The sequence below is a fragment of the Hermetia illucens genome, chromosome 6 (genome assembly GCF_905115235.1).
Source record: "Hermetia illucens chromosome 6, iHerIll2.2.curated.20191125, whole genome shotgun sequence".
Lineage (NCBI taxonomy): Eukaryota > Metazoa > Arthropoda > Insecta > Diptera > Stratiomyidae > Hermetia > Hermetia illucens.
The window spans coordinates 60,797,327-60,816,683 of NC_051854.1; the positions used below are offsets into that span (position 1 = coordinate 60,797,327).

The 19,357-nt window shown below is 40.2% G+C and overlaps 1 protein-coding gene across 3 annotated transcripts in view; it reads right to left on the bottom strand.

Annotated features, from left to right (window-relative positions):
* Window positions 1–19,357, bottom strand: part of LOC119660163 — a 440,101-nt gene that overhangs the window by 268,229 nt on the left and 152,515 nt on the right. For 2 of the 3 annotated variants that reach the window (XM_038068568.1, XM_038068567.1), the window contains exon 2: window positions 15,883–17,185. The exons of the other annotated variant lie outside the window; for it this stretch is intronic. In XM_038068568.1, coding sequence (XP_037924496.1) covers window positions 15,883–15,997 — 115 coding nt within the window. In that variant the 5' untranslated portion in view covers window positions 15,998–17,185. The remainder of the gene's footprint in view (window positions 1–15,882; window positions 17,186–19,357) is intronic. 3 annotated transcript variants of the gene reach the window in all.

The following is a 19,357-nucleotide window of genomic DNA, read 5'->3' on the forward strand; positions in this document are numbered from 1 at the left end:
AGTTCAAGTCTTTCAAGGCTGCATCTTACGAAATATTGTATATTATTTTTTTTTTTTTGTTATAAGTGAAGTTCTTAATATTGATGTGTTCGGAAGACGTGGAGAGGTTGAATGGACCATGGCATCATTTTTCAAAGACTGTAGCTATATTAATGACATCCATTTACTCGGTCAACGAGTCATGTACCCTGCTCAGATGATGGAAGTAGAACGTACTGATCGGCGAACAGGTCAAACACCTGTAAATGTATTGATCAAAAAGCGGAAGTGGTAGTGCGAATTCTAGCTACATCTTTTCCTTATTCATAGGGGCTTCATTCTTCACACTTCCTCCGACATCTAATAGGAACCCCCTTGGTTTCTTTTCATAATTAAGCCATCTCATGGCATAACAGTACCAAAGACGAATGGAATCACTACAGATCACGCCCCAATAACCGCTAAAACTTGAGGTGGACGATGCAAACCGTCATCTCAACACACCAGTTAAAGGGTACGTAAAGTCAGTAGGCGATATGTAAAGGACTAAAGCGTGCAAAACGACCTCCCATATTCCCGAACCAAGCTAACCCAAAGGCTCGAAAGTGCGGATCAAAGAGGCATTTTGGTTGAGCAGCACTTACGAGCAGGGACAGCTCTACCTTCTCCCTGATCACCCCTAAATCAATATTAATTAGAAATCTTCCTACTTAAAAAAAGATAATGTAATTCACTTAATCCTCGGAACTAACAATTTTTTTATTTATTTTATTTTAGATTTAGATTTAGATAAAATGTTTCAACAAACTGCATGTAGCACGCAGACGGAAACTTAAAGAAATCTTAACAAAAATGTGTGGATGCCTGATTCGACAGGACGAGCGGCGTTATAACATCCGATGGCAGAACATATCCGAGTCGGTAAGGTGACCCTCAACTGAATCCTTCTAGGTCAAAGTATACTACATAAACCTAAATGTCTGCTATATACATCCAAGCTTTTTATTGGTGGAGTTCATGCTGGGAAACCTGACCTCCGAAGAAAAAAAAACCAAAATCAAACGGAATCGCCGGTGAAGATCACTTTCAAATTCAAGGCGCCTTATATTTTCTAACGACGTTTAAGTAAACACTTGCCGGGAGAAAGGGTCTGGTTCTGTCAAATACTTCTGATATCCATAAACCAATTCGAGATATATTTTTAACCACTTTTCAAACAGCGATTTTTAAAAGCCAGCCAGTGGTTATCAATGATCCAGCCGACTGTGCCGACTTGGTGTTAAGTTTATCAGAGTCTAAAAGATTTACATTCCTCACAAGAAAAAGCTACTAACTGCTGGTGCACTAGCAAGTTACCATTAGTCTGCCTGTCACCATGCCAGATGAGCGGCCCACAGAACGTAGCTAGGATTGTGTGAGGAAAAATATTTACACTTCAACTTTAACTTTGCTATTCAAAACCAAATAGGTCTTAGAAAATCCTAGGTAGGATATATATATATATATACTGTGGGATCTCACTATTGCCACCGACCACAGTGTTAATCATAACAGACCCGATCTAGTTTTGCTTCTGAAGGAAGAACGAGCGTGTTTTATAATCGATATAGGCGTACCGTTGGACCGGAACACTGTTGAAAAACAGCACGAGAAAATCCGGAACTATGGCCCCTTGGCAGACGATATGAAGCAGACTTGGAGACTACAAAAGATCGAAGTAGTCCCAGTGGTAATTTCAGCGACGGGATTAGTCCCGCAGAACTTACATAAAGCGCTGAAAACGCTCGATCTGAGGGCTGGACTATACATGGAGATGCAAAAAGCGGTTATCCTTGCAACCTGTGCTATAGTCCGAAGAGTCCTGTCCGGTAGTAACAATCTGACCTAATGAGTTTCAGTCTTGATCCGCACTGTCTTCGATATAAGATCCATGTCTCTGTAGTGTAGAACCACCGCGTCATTGGCTGAAGTGTTTGCGATAATCGGGATGTAGAAATACATTTTCGGGGCTTTGGATGTTGCCTTCAGCCCATCCTTAGGTTGGTCGCCCCTCCGTTCGGTTGGGCGGGAAGAGGGTCGGTGGGCTTTTTTAACTATATATATATACCAGTCACTTACTACCTACAGGTTTAAAATGCCAGGATTTAGAGAAGCTTACTAGACTAAGAATTCAACTTCCGCAGAACTGGGTCAACTATCAACCCCATCAAGCTAATTACTGGTTTAGTTGAAAATGTAAAGGAAGGGAAGGAAAGGATAAGGTTATACTTAGTACCATTGAATGTCAAAATACAACTCTCTGACAGCAAAGGTGTCCCAGACTGAAGAGGGACTTTCTGCTCTCAAATATCATGCATAGCGATAGAAGTAACTGGTCTTAATATTATTATTTCAAAATCAGTTATTTTATACATTCAAATGTATTTGAGAGCGATAAGAAACTAGTATCAACAGGCCAATGGTACATGTGTCAATCGATATTGCAGTGTACAAAATAAACTATATTTATGATTGGAGGCTCGGTTGCCTTATTGAGCATGTGAAGAACACCGAGTGGGAGGAATCCTGAGGAAGATAGCAAGAATAAAATTGTTGGATTCATAAATTTATTTTATTTTACTTCAGTTAATAACACCACAAAAGAAGGAAAATCCAATGATTCATTGCGATCCATGTGCGACTAAAATTGGGAAAACAGCCATAGGATTACTTTTGAACGACGCAAAGGTTGAAAGTAAAGTTCCAAGCGATTGTAATCGCGAGGCATTCTAGGAACAGGAAAATAAAAGTAACAGGACAGCTTCGCGAAAGCAACCTCCACAATACCAAGAGGGCGAACGTTATAACATGATTCACGACCACGTAACTCGGTGGTATGGTAAACGGTAGTGTCTATCAAAGTTCTTCGATATTGGAGATGTCATATTAGGGAAAACTAGGCGACCAAGATAAACTTATTAGCAAAGGTTCATTCCAAAGAAGACAGAACGAGCAAACTTTGAAACGATTCTATTTTATGGCAGTCACAATTGTGGTAGGGGACCATATCATGGAAGCGGACAAAAGAATTAAAAAGGACGGGATACCGAAAGCTGGGATTCATCTTATCTGAGAACCCCCCGTGTACGATTTTCCATTCCCTGTTTCCTCACAGTTTCCCTCATTTATCCTTCTTTATTTCACAATTCCCATCCTGTCCTTCTTTAAAATACATACTTCCACTAATTAAATTTGAAATAATAAAAAACTTGTTGTTTCTTTTTCGCTGGTGTAGATATTTATTGTTGCAAATACCGATATTTCGGGAACCACTCGTTCCCTTCATCAGTGCTAACAAGATTTATTAGCACGTTGGAAACACCGCATAATTACACTCAGATAATTAAATTTTCTTCTTTATTTTTAAAACAATCCTACAACTGGTTCATTTCCATTAATTTTAATAGTCCAGTTTCAATTCTATATCCTTTTCATTAATTTCCAATGAGTGCAAGACAGAATTGACCGGGCCAACCGTTCGTTGACCCCCACAACCTGCGCATATTGCACATTGTTAAATGCAGGCTGGCAAAATGATCTTAGGGGTGGGGGAATGACTTGCCGTCAACACAACTGTGTACGTTACTGTATTACTGTACTGTACTGTGTACTGACATTAAGCCGGCATGAGCTTCGAAGTTGAAGGCCAGGATTAGTGGGACCGAGACCGATTGATCAATTGACCCTGCACCGGAACTTTTAATTTTGAAGCGATTCTCGAAGAGTGGAGTGTATTTCGTAGGAAAAGTGTGCATTGTTAAAAACGAAATTTTAATTTTGTAAAAAAGAAAGAAGAAGAAAAAATAAAGGTCCACAAACACACATGGGCCTCTCCGGATCGGACCACTTTTACTTTCAACCCAATCGACCACGTGTTGATTGAAAGCCGCCACCTCTTGCTTCAGCCGGTGAAATTCAGAATATATAGGGGGACCAATATAGACGCGGATCACTATCTCGTTGGCATGGTGCTCGAATTACAACGCCATCTACAATCCCTTCTGACAATCGGATAAGAGTGAAGTGGCCGCGTTCGAGAGAAGAATCCTCCGATCGACCATTCCGTAGCCTACATAACGACGAAATCTATGAGCAATATCACGACCGTCTGGTTGTGGATAAAATCCGGCTCAGTAGGTTGCAGTGGGCGGGTCACTTAATCGGCATGGATGAGGATGATGCAGCCCGGAAAGTCTATAAGGGCAATATCTATGGTAGAAAAAGAAGACAAGGCGGACCCTGCCTGAGATGGAGCGATGGCGTTTGTCAGGACGCCAGGCAGTTTTTAGGGATGTCGAATTGGTGGACCTCGGAGCAAAACCGGGGTGTCTGGAGTGTCTTATTAAGGGAGGCCTAGACCGGATACCAGTCGTTATGCCGTTGATGATGATGATATTCATAAATAGGAAGTTATCATTTTAATTAAACAATAATAGTAAAAGCACTGTTCAGTCAGCCCAAAAATATTAAGGAAGCCGCTTAAACGTGGATGCAAAATCAAAACCACAGCCAAAGGGCGTATTTTTTATCTAAATATGGCTGATGGAAAATAAAAGCGAATTTCTCATGAACAACTTCTAAAATTTACATCTTCCGACCTTTGTATTATATTAAAATTCAGTAACCCAACTTAAATATTTCCAACTCCGTGGTTGCGATATCTCGTAATAGAAACTGATTTCTCAAGAAGATTTCAATTATTTGTTCTAAATTAATTTCCAAGTCGAATTCTTCAACAAATTCATATTTCACGAACCCATTATTTCGAATCCTTATCTGAACGCATTCCCTAACTTCAGCTAGCATTACTAAATGGTCCGCTAGTTCTTCGATCTGCATCTCCTTTCCAAAAACACAGAGTCTAGGACGAATAAAATGAGAACGGAAAATCTTGTAAAACAAACAGAACTCATTTCGAGGAGTTAACACGGGGCTATAAGCCAGGAAGTCGGGTCTTGTAGCTTATAGCACTCCTGAGTATATTTGAAATTCAGATTTCTGTTGAACTTTTTCAAACTATTTGCAACTACTGAAATTCTGAATAGTTCTGGGAAATTTACCGTGATTTGAGGATTCATTCACGTACGTATGTACGTAAGCGAATATCCAGGAGTAGATTTCGGGCAAGGACTGAATAATTCCAACATTCATTTAAGGACTACTCTTCAGTTACTTTTATATGCAGGTATGTGGAAATGTATGCACGAAATTGGAAGATTTATATAAAAGTTTTTACAATGATAGCAGACTTGACTTCAACGTGAATAACGCTCAACATAGGAGATTTTTAAGTTTGGATAAGAGTTTGAACAAAAACTATTCATTATACTTATCTCCTCAGTGTTTTCTCGCTAAATTTAGCAGATTGTGCAAAGCATTTTCGTAAAGTAACTGATACGAGTACCAGTAAAGTATTATTTATTGAAGTTCATGGATCTGGCTCTAATTCATATCTTAAAACATGCAGACCTAAAGAAGCTGTGAACCCTTAATAGTGGCAAATATTTTGAAATATAATATCTTTCAACATATTTCGCTAAATTCAAATAACTCTATTTCTAAAGGCATTCCTTTTCGCAATGATATTCCGGTTACAGTTAAGTACTTTTTTCCACTTTTTGGTATTGATTTAATTATATAATTTAATTAATCATCAAATCCCTGGAGAAGAGTGGCTTGACATTGTACTTCGTCTACCTAAGAACCAATGATAATACCATTCTAAAGGAAGTTACACTGCTTGCCTTTATGATATCTGTAGCTTCATGATCATGATTTTTCGGTCTGATATAGTTTCAGACTTTCTCTGGGAAGATCTGATTGCAACTTGCCTAGTTTCAACGTCTCTTCCTGATTAAATGTCAGATATTACAGTGAATTCTATAGACGCAAACAGATATTAACACTTTTCTCAGATTACTTTGAATTTTGCGTTAAAATGACTAAGTCTGACAAATTTATAGTACACAAGGTGAAAAAAGTCTACCAAAAATACACCTGGCACCTAAAACCGATTCTTGGGTGGTTAATGAGGCTAAGCGCTAAGTCAACTAACCGTGGCTAGTCCTTTGTGATTCCAACTACCAATGGATTTAATAACCACTCACGCGACAATTCAATTGAATCAGAGCCATGAAGTATGTTAGACCGCTTCATTTAAGACCGCAACGGTACACTATAAGGCTACGGTCACGTCTGAGGTTAACATTGAGAGAGACAATAAGGAGAGTAAACAAAGTCAGAATTTTTATTGGGAAGATGCCTAAAAAAGGAAAAGAAGACGAGGTAGACCCTACCTGAGATGGAGCGATGGCGTCGATCAAGACGTCAGACAGCTTTCAGGGATATCGAATTGGTGGACCTCGACGCGGAACGGGAGTGTCTGGAGTTCCTTATTAAGGCAGGCCTAGACCAGATACCGGTTGTTCCGCCGTTGATGATGATGAAGATGCCTAAAGCTTGGCTACTCAGATTTGTTTCCCGAAGCCATATCAAGAATTAGAATTAAGACAGCGCGTAAGTATAATAACATCCGAGGAGAAAAAACATGCCCACAGGGTGCTAAGCGAATAATGATAATTCGTAACTGAAAACACTGTAGATTTAATTGTTGAAATTGTCCAGGGGCGGACTCGTTTCAATTTTTTTTTTATTTCAGCCTCCTTTGAAACCAACTTTCTAAAATTGTAAATGTAGAAAGTTCATTAGATTCTAGCCCCTGAAACCTTTAAATATTGTATGCAATTACTGGTGACTGACTGCATTCCGGAAATCCATATAGTATTCTTAATATTTCTACCATAAGAGACATTAAAACCACTCAAATCTCAGACTTTCAGTGTTGCATCAGTAAATTATGTTAGCGCATGTGGCGCAGGGAATTATGACGCACCAAGCTGACGAATATTTTAATACTCAAATAACATCCGTCGACGTCTGCTCAGACCGATTACGTAATACTGTTTTCTTGATTGTTTTGTCATAGGTTGTCTGATCTGTCAGTATGCCGCTAGCCGTTCATCAATGGAAAATAGTGCTTGGTTGGTTAAGTTCAAGCCAAGTGAATTCAGTCTGGACCAATTGTATCAAACCATAAGTCTTTCAATTCCACACTACACGTGTCGAAAAATGAGACAGTGGAACTTGCAAGAGTTCTTTCGGGAAATCACCGGCGGATGAAGTTCTTTATTGTCTGGGGAAGCACTTTCCCTTTCTTTACCGCCTTCTTACTATATAGAAGTAGACCCGATACCGAGGAGGACAGCTTCTGGCTTCTACTTGATGCGAAGACCTGTAATGGGCCTATCGATGACTTTATCGTCATTGCCGGTGATCTCAATGGTTATGTCGGCGAAAAGGTAGACGGCAACAGGGACAATAGGGCTAACCCTATGAGGATGAGAGTAGTGTGTGTATTGTCGACTTCACCGACAATCAGGACCTTGTCAAGACATGATTGATTAAGCGGTTGTCCCATTTTACCACATTAGTAAAACAAAAAGACGCACATTGACAACATTCCCTCTTACCATCACTGGATACAAAGTCGTTCCTTATGGGAATATGTTCCGTTTGATGCTGTCACGCCAATCAGGCCACCATTAAATCAACGTGAGAAGCGCACTGGCTTACCGCGAGCTAAACATGGCGGTTTTGCAAGAAACAAGAAGAACTAATGTCACTAATGCAATTGCCGATCACTACGAAAGTCGATTCGGGGAATCAAACCAAAAGCGCAATCCGCAAGGTGAACTATGTCACTCTCGGGGTCACTAAGTCTAGTAAGTGGTTTATCAACTGTAGCTAAATCTTACTTGGATATATAATAACGCAATGAAAATGCAGATCCAATAGAATAAATACCGCATTTCATAAGCTTCTCGCGATTAAACACTGATAATATTTACAAATTTATAAGAAAGGCATTCAGGAAACAAAACAAGTTGAGAAAATGGAACCTGGACGCTTTAGATATAAAATGTTTTATGTATTTCTTTAATAAAAATATTTCAGGAAACATTTGCTCCATTTGTGCCTAGCACATAGAATATTCACTTTTGCGTGCTGCTGTCATTCAATATCTTCGAATTTGCACTGAAGCGACAAATTTGACCTTCAATAACTTTGTCAGCAAAAGTGCGATTTCAACCAAACTTCGTAGGACCATGCTTACTACATTACTATATTTTAGGATCAACTTAATGGTTTTACAGTCAATAACCATAAATTATGGTAATTAACTATTATTAATTTTATTTGAAGTATGGTATGAAGGCCTAGGGAGCGTATAGTGACAGCTTCATGATTTTCTCAGATTTTTTGGTTGGTTAGGTTTCCAGCCGTTACTCTCTTCCCTTTTGTATTAGATGTCACAACTGAGACCAGTATCGAAAAGTACTAATCGTCAGCTTTTATTTGAAGCCCTAAATGACTATATGTGGTGAAAAAAAAATGAAAATGTGCACCCCCTTCTGGATGTACCCACCTTCCGCATTAAACTCCACATAGAACGATGTAACTCACTGCATGTGTGAATATTTATAGTTTCCCCTTCCTGCCAAACTTGGTGTCAATCCGTTTCTGAGAAATTTACGGCTGACATTAAACCGATTCTAATCAATAAAACCTTAAAAACCGAACGCTGGTCGCAGCACTAATTTTTCAATTGTTCAATTGTTTTTAAGAAAGGTAGAACACCATTTGACTTCGAAAGAAGCACGATCGTTCCAATGCGTTAAAGAAAGAGAGTCGGCGGAATATTTCCCTTATGTTTAGTTGTTATCCGATAGCATGAGCATTTTTGAATGCATTCCTGACAATTACATTTGGAGAGCACAGTTTAAGCGGTTACTCATAGAAAAGCACCGTGACAGTTTGGGTTTTCATCAGGGAAGCACTTTGTCGCCACTCCTTTTTGTTCTTATTATGACCACTGTCACACGAGACATGTGTGTTTTCTGAGCCCTTCCCAATAAATCTGATCTCAAGCCACTTGTACGCAAATGGAATGATCACTTCACCTGGCGTAGTCTAAAAATGAATCTGAATAGACCATAATTTTCGGCGGCTGTCCGCTATAAAATAGACATTATTAGTACCGGTGACAGTGAGATACCCATGACAGAACCGTTTAAATCTCTCATATCAATACCGTCAATTTTACCTATAAACGCAACTCAGATAAAGTAACGATCTACAACTGGCGTGTTCGACGCATCAATTTTCTTTTTCTCTTTAGCCTTTCTCTGGTTCACGAGCGGGGTCAACTTGTTAGACGTATCAACGAAAATCTCAAATCTAAAATTTACCGCTGTGCCGTCTGCCCTGGTTCTGAATACTGGCTGATTATCTGGCTCGGTAACGAAGAAATAGGTGTTGCTTTGGCGGAGTGTGTTGTGGATACATCTGAAATCTAAACATCCGCGATCGCACCGACCGTAAAAAAATTGCCAGGTTGTATGGGCATGCAATTCCCATTGACTAGAACCCACTAGCGAAAGTTACCTTCAGTAAGAAAGACAACGGGAAAGGACCAAAACAACAATGGTTCGCTGCGGTAGATTGTGGCCAATTCTATCCGGGAAATAGCAAATTCGATCCTGACGAACTGCTGTCAAACAGGAAAAGGCTAAAGAAAAATAACAGCATTTTTTTGGAAAACAAATATATATACGATTGCCATTGACCCCTTGCCATCGTTCGCGGTTACCTGAAATGACCTTAATACCCTACGAATTCCCGAGACGCTCGCACTCCTCCTCTACTGTAATGGGATGGATTAGGAAGTGCACACTTAAACCAAAGATCAAACCACTGTGCAAGCAGAACAAAACTGAAAAAGACAAACCCGGCCTCTATATGATACCTAAGTATAAAAATATCGGCCTAAAAAATTAGAGTTTGGAAATTTTAGTTCATGTTAGAATTTAAAAATTGCGTTGGTCATAATACAAAATATATGCAAAATTTGATGGAAATTCTACTATTATTCGCCAGGTTATGTTAGTTTAACATTTTCCTCTTCGTTCCAAGATCCCGATTAACAGCAAGCACAACCACGTCATCAGCATAAGCTTGAGTGTGTATTGGCAAATTTTGCAGTTCGCATAGTAGTGAGTCCATCAGCATACTCCACAGAAGTGGCGAAAGCACGCCTCCTTCAGGACAGTCTTTTGTTGCTTCTGCAGTTAGATAACTATCGACACCCACCTCAGCTCACAGCAATTCCTGCGTAAGCATAGCACGGATCCACTTAATTAAAGCATCATCAACACCATGCGCTCTGGCGGCATCACAAAGTTTTTGAAAAGGCGCACTGTCAATGTGCACGAACACCCCCATCGCGTACTCACCATTCAAAATTGCATCCTCTATCTTTGAAACCAGAATGAAGAGCAAACTTACAGGACTTTCCACGTTATTAAACATATTGGTTTTCACTAAGTGGGTGGGACCTGAGTGCGTTTCCACGAATGTGACGCTCCACCAGTCTATCCAAACCTTTCAGAAAGAATGAAGTCAAGTTGATCTGTCTGAAGTTCTTTGGATTAGAATAGCCATCTTTCCCAGGTTTTCGGTATGAAGACTACCTTAACCTTTTGCCAAGAGGAAGGCACGTAGCCCAGAGCAAGACATCCGCACAGATTATTTCTTAGAGGTTGCTCTAAGTGCTCCATACCCTTCTTTAGCATTGCTGGATAAATGCCACCCATTACAGGTGCTTTGAAATGTTCAAAGGACAGTGTGGCAGCCCTCACCTTTTCATAGGTAACAAGTACTTTCGCAGTGTTCCAGTTCCCCTTGCAGTACTTGCGTGTTAAAGGAGTTGCAAGAACCATCATCGCTTACCCATCCTCCCGGGTAGTGTACTTCCAGGAGGGTCTGCACTGATTCCAGTCTTGGCCTTATGAAAGTACCGTCGGGTTCAACTTGGCCGACTCATCCCTTTCAAGGACTCTGCACAACCTTGAAGTCTCCCTTTCGCCTTCCAGTTCCTCACAATTGGATCTAAAGAAGTCTCGTTTCGAACACCTAACGACCCTCTGATATTCACGCTGTGAGTTCCTGAAATTTAACCAGCCTTCGTTCTTATTACTTTTGCAAAAACGGTTTAAAAGTCGCCTGGTTGATTTCCTGAATTTTTGCTGTTCCCGGTTCCAACAAAAAACGGTTTTACCGCTTTGTCCTCGGGAAATAGGACAAGCCTCTTCATAGCACTCTAAAAGTGTGTGTTTTATTGCCAAGAAGTTCATTGAACTTTGTCCGAGCCGTTTTCCTAGGGTTTCGTCTTTGTACTGCAGACTGTTTGCCCGCAATACTCAGATTAAATTGTTGGTATCGGCGATCTGAGAATGAGACCTCGTCTAGCACCCGCCAGTGTGTAATCAACTCTAACGCTTTTGAGGTAAAGATTGTTAGGTCAATTACTTCGCTTTTTCTCGGTCCCACGAAAGTAGGGGCGCATCCTACGTCTGCAGTCATGAGACCAGTTGAAGTGATGAAATCAAATAGTTTCTCTCCTCTTGGATTGCATTTGCTACTGCCCTAACAAATATGTTGAGCATTCGCATCGCAACCTATTAAGAGTTCGAGACCACTTGATTCTGCGTACGGTATCAGATCCCAAAGCTCTTGCGTCGGTGGAGGATAAAAGGAATTATAGGGTAAATAAGCTCTCGCCATTTATCAGATATTGTACGATGACCGTAACTAAGTCCTGGGAACAGAACTGATTCAGCATGGTCGCCTCTAACCGTCTTGATATCAGGATACAAGCTATTGGTCTTATGGATCTTTCATCATAGAAGATCCTAGCTCGCTTTACTAATCCAATGGCACAGATTCTATTAAATCGAACTCACGGCTCTTGTGCCAGAAGAATATAGGCAAGTCCTGCAGCTTGATCAGCCTCGCTGCCTACAGATAGGAGGAGGCTTTGGCAAGCTGCAGGTAGCAACTACCCATACAATGAAAATCATGGTCAAACAGTCTTTCTCTTTGAGAGTTGTGCTGCCTCCCCTTAGATAATGTTAACTTGTCAGGGAAGAGCAAATTGGTGAGAAGTTGTAGTTTTTAAATTTTGGATGAAACTAACTGTTGTGAAATACATATATCTTCTTAAAGCTTTACTCTTAACTTTTTTTTGTGTATAAAAGCCGAAATTATTGTACCTTTTAGTAATACCAGGTCAAATATACACTCGCCGGTATTGGCTTTCGAAAACGTTAATTTTTAAGGTTTTGTGTAAAACAAAACCTTATTAAAATCGATTCAATGTCTGCCTGTCTGTCTGTCACACGCATTTTTCTCCAAAACGGATAAACCGATCCGAACGAAATTTAGTGGATATGATATCCCACGCATACAGCCAGTGGCATAAATTTAGATGGAGTTTAAAGGGGGCTCCCCATACATGCAAAGGGGGGATTCAAAATTTTTTTTCACCGGATATAGTTGTGTAGGGTATCAAATGAAAGGTATCGATTTGTACTTTCCGAAACTGACATTTGTTTTGGCATACATTGCAAAGTGCGTGAGTAAGGAGTCAAAATGTACGCACTTGAAGTGAGACAGGACTCATTTTCGGAAAGTACCCAACCTAAAAATCCGAAAAGAATCAAGATCGTGCGCCTAGATGAAATCTAGGCCTCAAAATATGTCCCATTTCGATATCTGCTCAAATAAACTTACCAATAGTATATTTCTTTTTTTTAGAAATTTACCGAAAAACCCCCCTTAAATTCATTCTAGGACTTCCGTATATACGTGCTAAATTTCGTGGAAATCTGGCCATGAACACCAAAGTTATAGCAGTTCAAACTTAGCAATTTTGCGCGAATTTACTGCTTCCAAAGCCATGTAAATCAGATGCTGACGTCATAATAACCCGGAATAATTGACATTCCCGTGAAAAATTAAAGTCGCATTTATGAAGAATCTATTTATCTGCAGCCCTTTTTAAGGTTTTATGTAAAACACTTATGTGAAATCTAATCTTCGAGAGATGTCCCATTCCGGTATCTGCTCAAAAAATTTACTAATAGTACATTATCAACTTTTAGAAATTGACTAAAAAACTGCCCTTAAGCTCATCCTAGGTGTACCAAATTTTGCACCGGCATAGAGGACAGTCTCGTGCATACACATGCACCATCCATGAAAATCCAACTATTAGTGTCAAAGCTATAAAAGTTCAAACTTATCAATTTCGGGCTAATTAACAGCATCCTAAGCGATACAAATAAGGTGCTGACGTCATAATTAATGAGAACAATTGAAATTCGAGTGAATTATTAAAATTCCATTCAAGAAGAATCTAATTCTCCTTAGCCCTTTTTAAGGTTTTGTGTGAAACAAAACCTTATTAGAATCGTCTGCCTGTCCGTCTGTCCGTCTGTCTGTCTGTCTGTCTGTCACACCCGATTTATTCGGAAACGGCTAGACCGATTATCACGAAAATTGGTGAGAGTATGTAATCTGGTGTTCCCTTTACATGCAGTAAGTGGCGCCATCTTGTGTTAAGTCTAAGGGGGGGCTCCCCATACATGTCAATGGAGGGTGGAAATTTTTTTTTCACAGAATGTAGCCATGTGGGGTATCAAATGAAAGGTCTCAATTGGCACTTTTTGAAACTGGTTCAATATTTGATATTGGATGAAACATAGGGGAGTGAGGGCTCAAAATATGACACACAAAAAGTGTAACAGGTCTCGTTCTGAGAATCTATTCAACCAAAAAATCTGAAAAAAATCACAGTGGTGCATCTCTACGAAATCTAGGCCTCAAAATATATCCCGTTCCGATATCTGCACAAATAAAGTTAATAATAGTATATTTCCACATTTTAGAAATTTACCCGGAACCCCGCTTATGTTCATCCCAGAAGTACAAAATTTGGCATGCATATAATGAAGAACATAGTGCACAATTTGGTCAAGTTTGAATAAAATCCAATTATTACTAACAAAGTTATAGGGGGTAAAACTTTACCATTTTTTGTGAATTTCGTGCACTCTACAACTCGCATGACGTCATCATCACATATCATTTCGTCAATACCACAACGAAATGAGTTGTTATGGATGGGATCGGAAAGAATTATTTTGTTTTAGTTTTTTAATCATTTGTATGTGAATATCAATTACTCCAACCAGACATGTGTGTATGTAGGTATATAGTATATGCGTGCAAATGAACTTTGCGGGTATTACCTAATTCAGATAATATTATATAAGAAGTAAATCGGAAATATGGCTACGATCAATTGATATACGTGCATATGTGTGTACAGCATTCGGAAATAGGCAGCTTGTTTGTTTAGGGTGAGCGTAATATGTACGTATGTCTCGTAGTTTAGAAAAATATAAAGGATTATGTTGGATTTGTAACTATATACAGATAGAGAAATGTGCGTTGAAATTTCTTACATAAGATGAACACAAAACCTTTATACCCGAAGCGCGAGCTTCCGGTATTCCGACTTGTTTATATTTGATGTTGGTTATTTATATTTGATGTTGGTTAAATTCTTGGCATTTGCTAATAATATTCAACTCAGAGTGTGAAGCGTATGAGGTTGAATATTATTAATACAGTGCTTTCCATCAAATGATTTATTTAAATTACTTTCTAAAAAATAGAGGCCAGTAGAATTTTTAACTATGTGACACGGACCTGTCAAGCTCATCGCTCCTCACATCTTCTTCTTTTTCTTCAGCCGTCAGTTCACAAGCGGGGTCGGCTCGTTGGGATCGATTCCGTCATTTTATTTTATCAAATGCCTGATCAGGATGTAATCACGAGACCTTCAAATTCCCATCCAGTGTATCAAGCCACCATTGTTTTGGTCGGCTTTTTGGTTACCATTGACTTCGATGTTCTGACCAATACTGGTTGTTGAATTCTCGTTAGCGTGAATTACGTGACAACACCATCGAGAACTCCTCTCTCGCAGTTTTTCCACGATCGGTGCAAACCCATATCGATCGCGGATATTCTCATTTCAGACGTGATCAAAACGTGTCACGCCACCAGTGCAATGCAACATCTTCGTCCCCATTACCGCAAGACGCCGTTCATTGTCCTTTATAGTCGGCCAACACTCGAAACTATAAAGAGCGGCAGACGGACGACATTGTGGTAAATTTTAAATTTGGGACGTGCACTAATACGTCGATCACAAAGAACACCAGTTGGGGAATGCCACTTTATCCAGGTTGCTGATAGCATTGACTCGAGATATTTAAATCGCTGAGTTAGGGCAATGACAGTAACCTGCCCAGAACTGACCGATTTCAATACCTCGGGTCAATGCTATAAGTCAATGGAGAACTACGTTATGCTACTCACATAGGGAAACACAAAACCTTTTATACCTGAAGCGTCAAGCTTCCGGTTTCCCGACTTGTTTTCTTTTAATTTACATGAAACTTACAAGAAAACTTCATGAAATGATAAAATGCTAATATGAAAAGTACAAAAAATTATAGTTGATTACATTGAAGAGCGGCAAATCTGGCTTTAGCGATATTCTAAAACTATATCTTTCCTATGTAGGAGCAATGAGAGCATCTTTAACAAGTTGCAAAACGCCAGCTTTTTGTAGCTGTGGATAACTATTTATCACACCCAAACGTTCTTACGTACTCTTTCGGATTTTTGACTCTGGAAAATCACGAATGTTTTCAGAATTAAGGTAAACTGATGAGTGCATTTTTATGCTTTTGAAATCGGAAGAAAATAGTAAACACCAACCTCTTCCCTCCATATCTTCTCAACTAGAATTCAACTTAAATTACCCACTTAGATAAACAGGATACCAAACGGCAACATTTACGTCTAAAATTTGAAGTAACAAAAGCATACCTAATGGATCCACCCGGTAAATGGTTTCCGGGAGTACCGACGTTGGAAGCAACAATATAATCCACCAAGTTATTGGATATCGTAACCACAAGGACAACATTTGGACCGAAGCCATACTGGCCGCTAGCCGATCCCGCAGTAGTAGTCGCCCCTTCGCTGGCTCCCCTAAAAATAGCCGTCACCGCGCCACACAAATTCCTACAAAAACATTATTACACCATTTCTCGGCAACAACGTCGAGGCTTTTATCTGTTGGCCATAAGATCCGAGACACATCTATTTTTTGCACTTTGTCATGAAACCGAGGGAGAGATACCCTCTCGGCAAGCGTATCGGGTCGGTGCACACGGATGCGATAAAATGCAATAGTTCGCCGGCAAGTGGACAGGTTTATAACGAAACACAACACACTGCACTCCTTTTCCCGGTACTGTTATTGTGGTCCTTGCACTCAGAGCGGTTGCAGAAAACTTTCAATCTAAATTAGAACGTCACAGGATACGGATTCAAACAAAGGTGGGTTGCCCGCCACCGAAGCGTCGCAGGCCATGAGAACCGTCTGGGGCATTTCTCGACGAGTAGAAGTAATTCGCTATGAAGAACAATTAATATTTATCACATATGCCTGCCTCGGGTCCGATACACAATCAGTTACAAGAGAATCCCGGGCCAAAGATGCCGTCGCACTAGATCCGCTCAGGTGAGCCCAGCACCACGTCCGCAATCAGATACTCAATCTTTTTCGTGAGGTTCTGCATATGCATCCATTATGTTGGGCCTCGTGATTAGTGGCGTGTCGTGTGCTCATTTGAATGCTAAGCAGATGATTGATGTCGCCGATGTCGTCCATCACTTGCCTCCTCACATCTTGTTCACTCACAATATAATTAATTATTAATGGATTAACCCATTCGCGGCGGGAATTTGTCTCAAGAACGGGTTTCTTGGGGCAAGCAATGACTGGCAAAGTCACTCATAATAGATATTCACTTAAAAATATTACTCGAAAGCACTTCAGACCTATTATTGGCACTTTTTTCCGATTCGTTCTTACTTTTCACTGGGTTCAAGTACAATTAAATTTTTAGGGGGTGCGTCACTAGGAACGATTGGTACTGTTTTCAATGCACGTTCCACGCGTACGATTTCAATCAATTCTCCACTCTGGAATTACAATTTCGATGATATTCAAAGATAATTGCTTTGATGGATTGGTGACTCGGCAGTTTCGCAGGCACTATTTAGTCCAATCAAAGACACCTTCCAAGGCAGCAGTTAAACGGCCATAATTTGCTCTTAACACCTGTAATTTAAATTGTATTTAATCTTTGGAGCTCGTATGCGGATACATCAGGAGTCTGGCGACCAGAATGATTGCATCTTAACTATTGGATCGAAGATATTTACTTTGTAGCCTATCCACATCCAAATTATATATGGCTTTGAAGTGTTATGGATTTAGGACAGGGTTACAGATTCTATTTCGATGAATACTCCATATCTACATACATAATGATTACTATCTTAGCTTTGCTATTGTGGTTTCATTTGCATAAAATGAGTGAATGAACATACATATATAGACCTCCTGAGCACTTACGCGAAATTAATAGCCCTAGTCCTAAGGCAGAGATCTTACAATGAATACGCAATTGCTTCCAAAGAAGGATGATAGGTAACCATATCTATGGGCACACATTCCAGTTTCAATTACGCAGAGATGACAAGAATTAATAACATCTAATAATCGAATCATTTGTAAACAAAAATATATAAATTGAAAATTAAAACTAAAGTTTTTTTGGTGTCCACTAAGAGGGGAAATCAACCCCGCGACTTTTTTACGCATAGAGAAGGAAGGAAGAGTTTACGGCAAACTAAATTCACTATCATATATCACGCGAAACCCTGGAAAACGAGTGGGACAGATTAGCAACCGAATTCTACTATAAGCGTCAGGAATTTACCGAGATCCCATTTTTTCCAGCGTTGAAACTAGAATTTTCCACTGACAATTGAAAAAGATTGGTGAACAATGTTTTAGGTAATTATCAAATTAGATCTGTTCTCACAAGAAACTCGTCCGCGCGATGATTGAGAGGGTAGGCCGCTAGCCTATCAACCAGGTTGCTGTAGATCCGAATCCCGGTTTTCACCCGATATTAAAACCAACCCTAGGCGACAATGGTCGCCACGGTTTGCTGAGACGGTCACACTCGCATCCGTCGACCATCTTGGAAGAGTGCATTCGACTGCGTTGAGTAACCAGAAATGCAATTGCGCCCCTTGTACATGTGCGACCTATCCACTACCACTTCCGCTTTCCAGTCACAACAAGTACAGGCGCCAGGCATGTGTGCCGACCAAGTTCTTCGGAGAGAGCTGTTGTCGAAGATCTGGAGCTTTCCAATATCAGTGGTGGTCACTTTCCATGAACTACTCTCATATAGTAACACAGAAAGAACACTACAACAGAATAGTCCCAACCTAATTTTAGTGTTGAGATAATGGCATTTCTAGATTTTAGACGAGGCAGCGAAAGCGGATCTAGCTCTGTTAATGCGTCAGGCACCATCCACCCATCGCCGGAAACCCCGCTTCTTAGGTGTATAAATCGATCGCCGCCCTCAATGCTCTGCCCATTAATACAGATAGTGATAGAACAATGGCACGTCAGGCGGCAAAAATCGGTTTTGTTAGTGTTTATCTTCAGTCCAACTCGTCATTCCTCTCTCCCTCTAAACGCAGAGCCATTTGTTCAAGGACCATGGCCCGTTGAAAGAGCGAACAGATGTCATCAGCGTAGTCAAAGTGTTATGTCTTTATTTATTGAGCACCTCCACGTCCTCAGAACCAGGTAACATGGAGAACTCAAAGATAACAAGACGAAATACTGTTGGCGACATGATGCACCCTTGACGAATCCCGTTTTGGGTCCTCTTGATACCTCACTGCAGCACGTGACATTTTGCATCATCATATGTCGCTCTGAAAATAGTTATTAGTTTCCCGGGAAGCAGCTCCTACGTAGAGCATTCCAGGTGCACTCCGTATTCACGCCGTCCAAAACTTTCTCGAAATCGATGAAGGAGTAGGTGATCTAAACTCCGCACACTGTTCTAGAATGATCCGCATTGTGGTGATGTGGTCATTGCTTGAGGATCTGGCGCGGAAACCAGCCTCCCTTTGTCGCTAAAGCTTTAGAGATGCTCTTTGAAGTGTTTCAGGATTACTTTAGCTATTATCTTCGCGACGGAAAGCAGCTCGCAAATATCCCTCCTTTTGAATCTTAACAGATTCCCCATATTACCATATGAGTGGAAGTAGCATGATCTGCAGTAACTGCAAGTGCAGCGATAAATAACTTTGCGACTTTACTCCGCTTGAGTGCATTGATAGCCGAAATAATTTCTGTTGTACTTGCAGGAATAGTCCGTATTTGCATGTTAAGTGACTAGCCATTTCCCCGATGAAG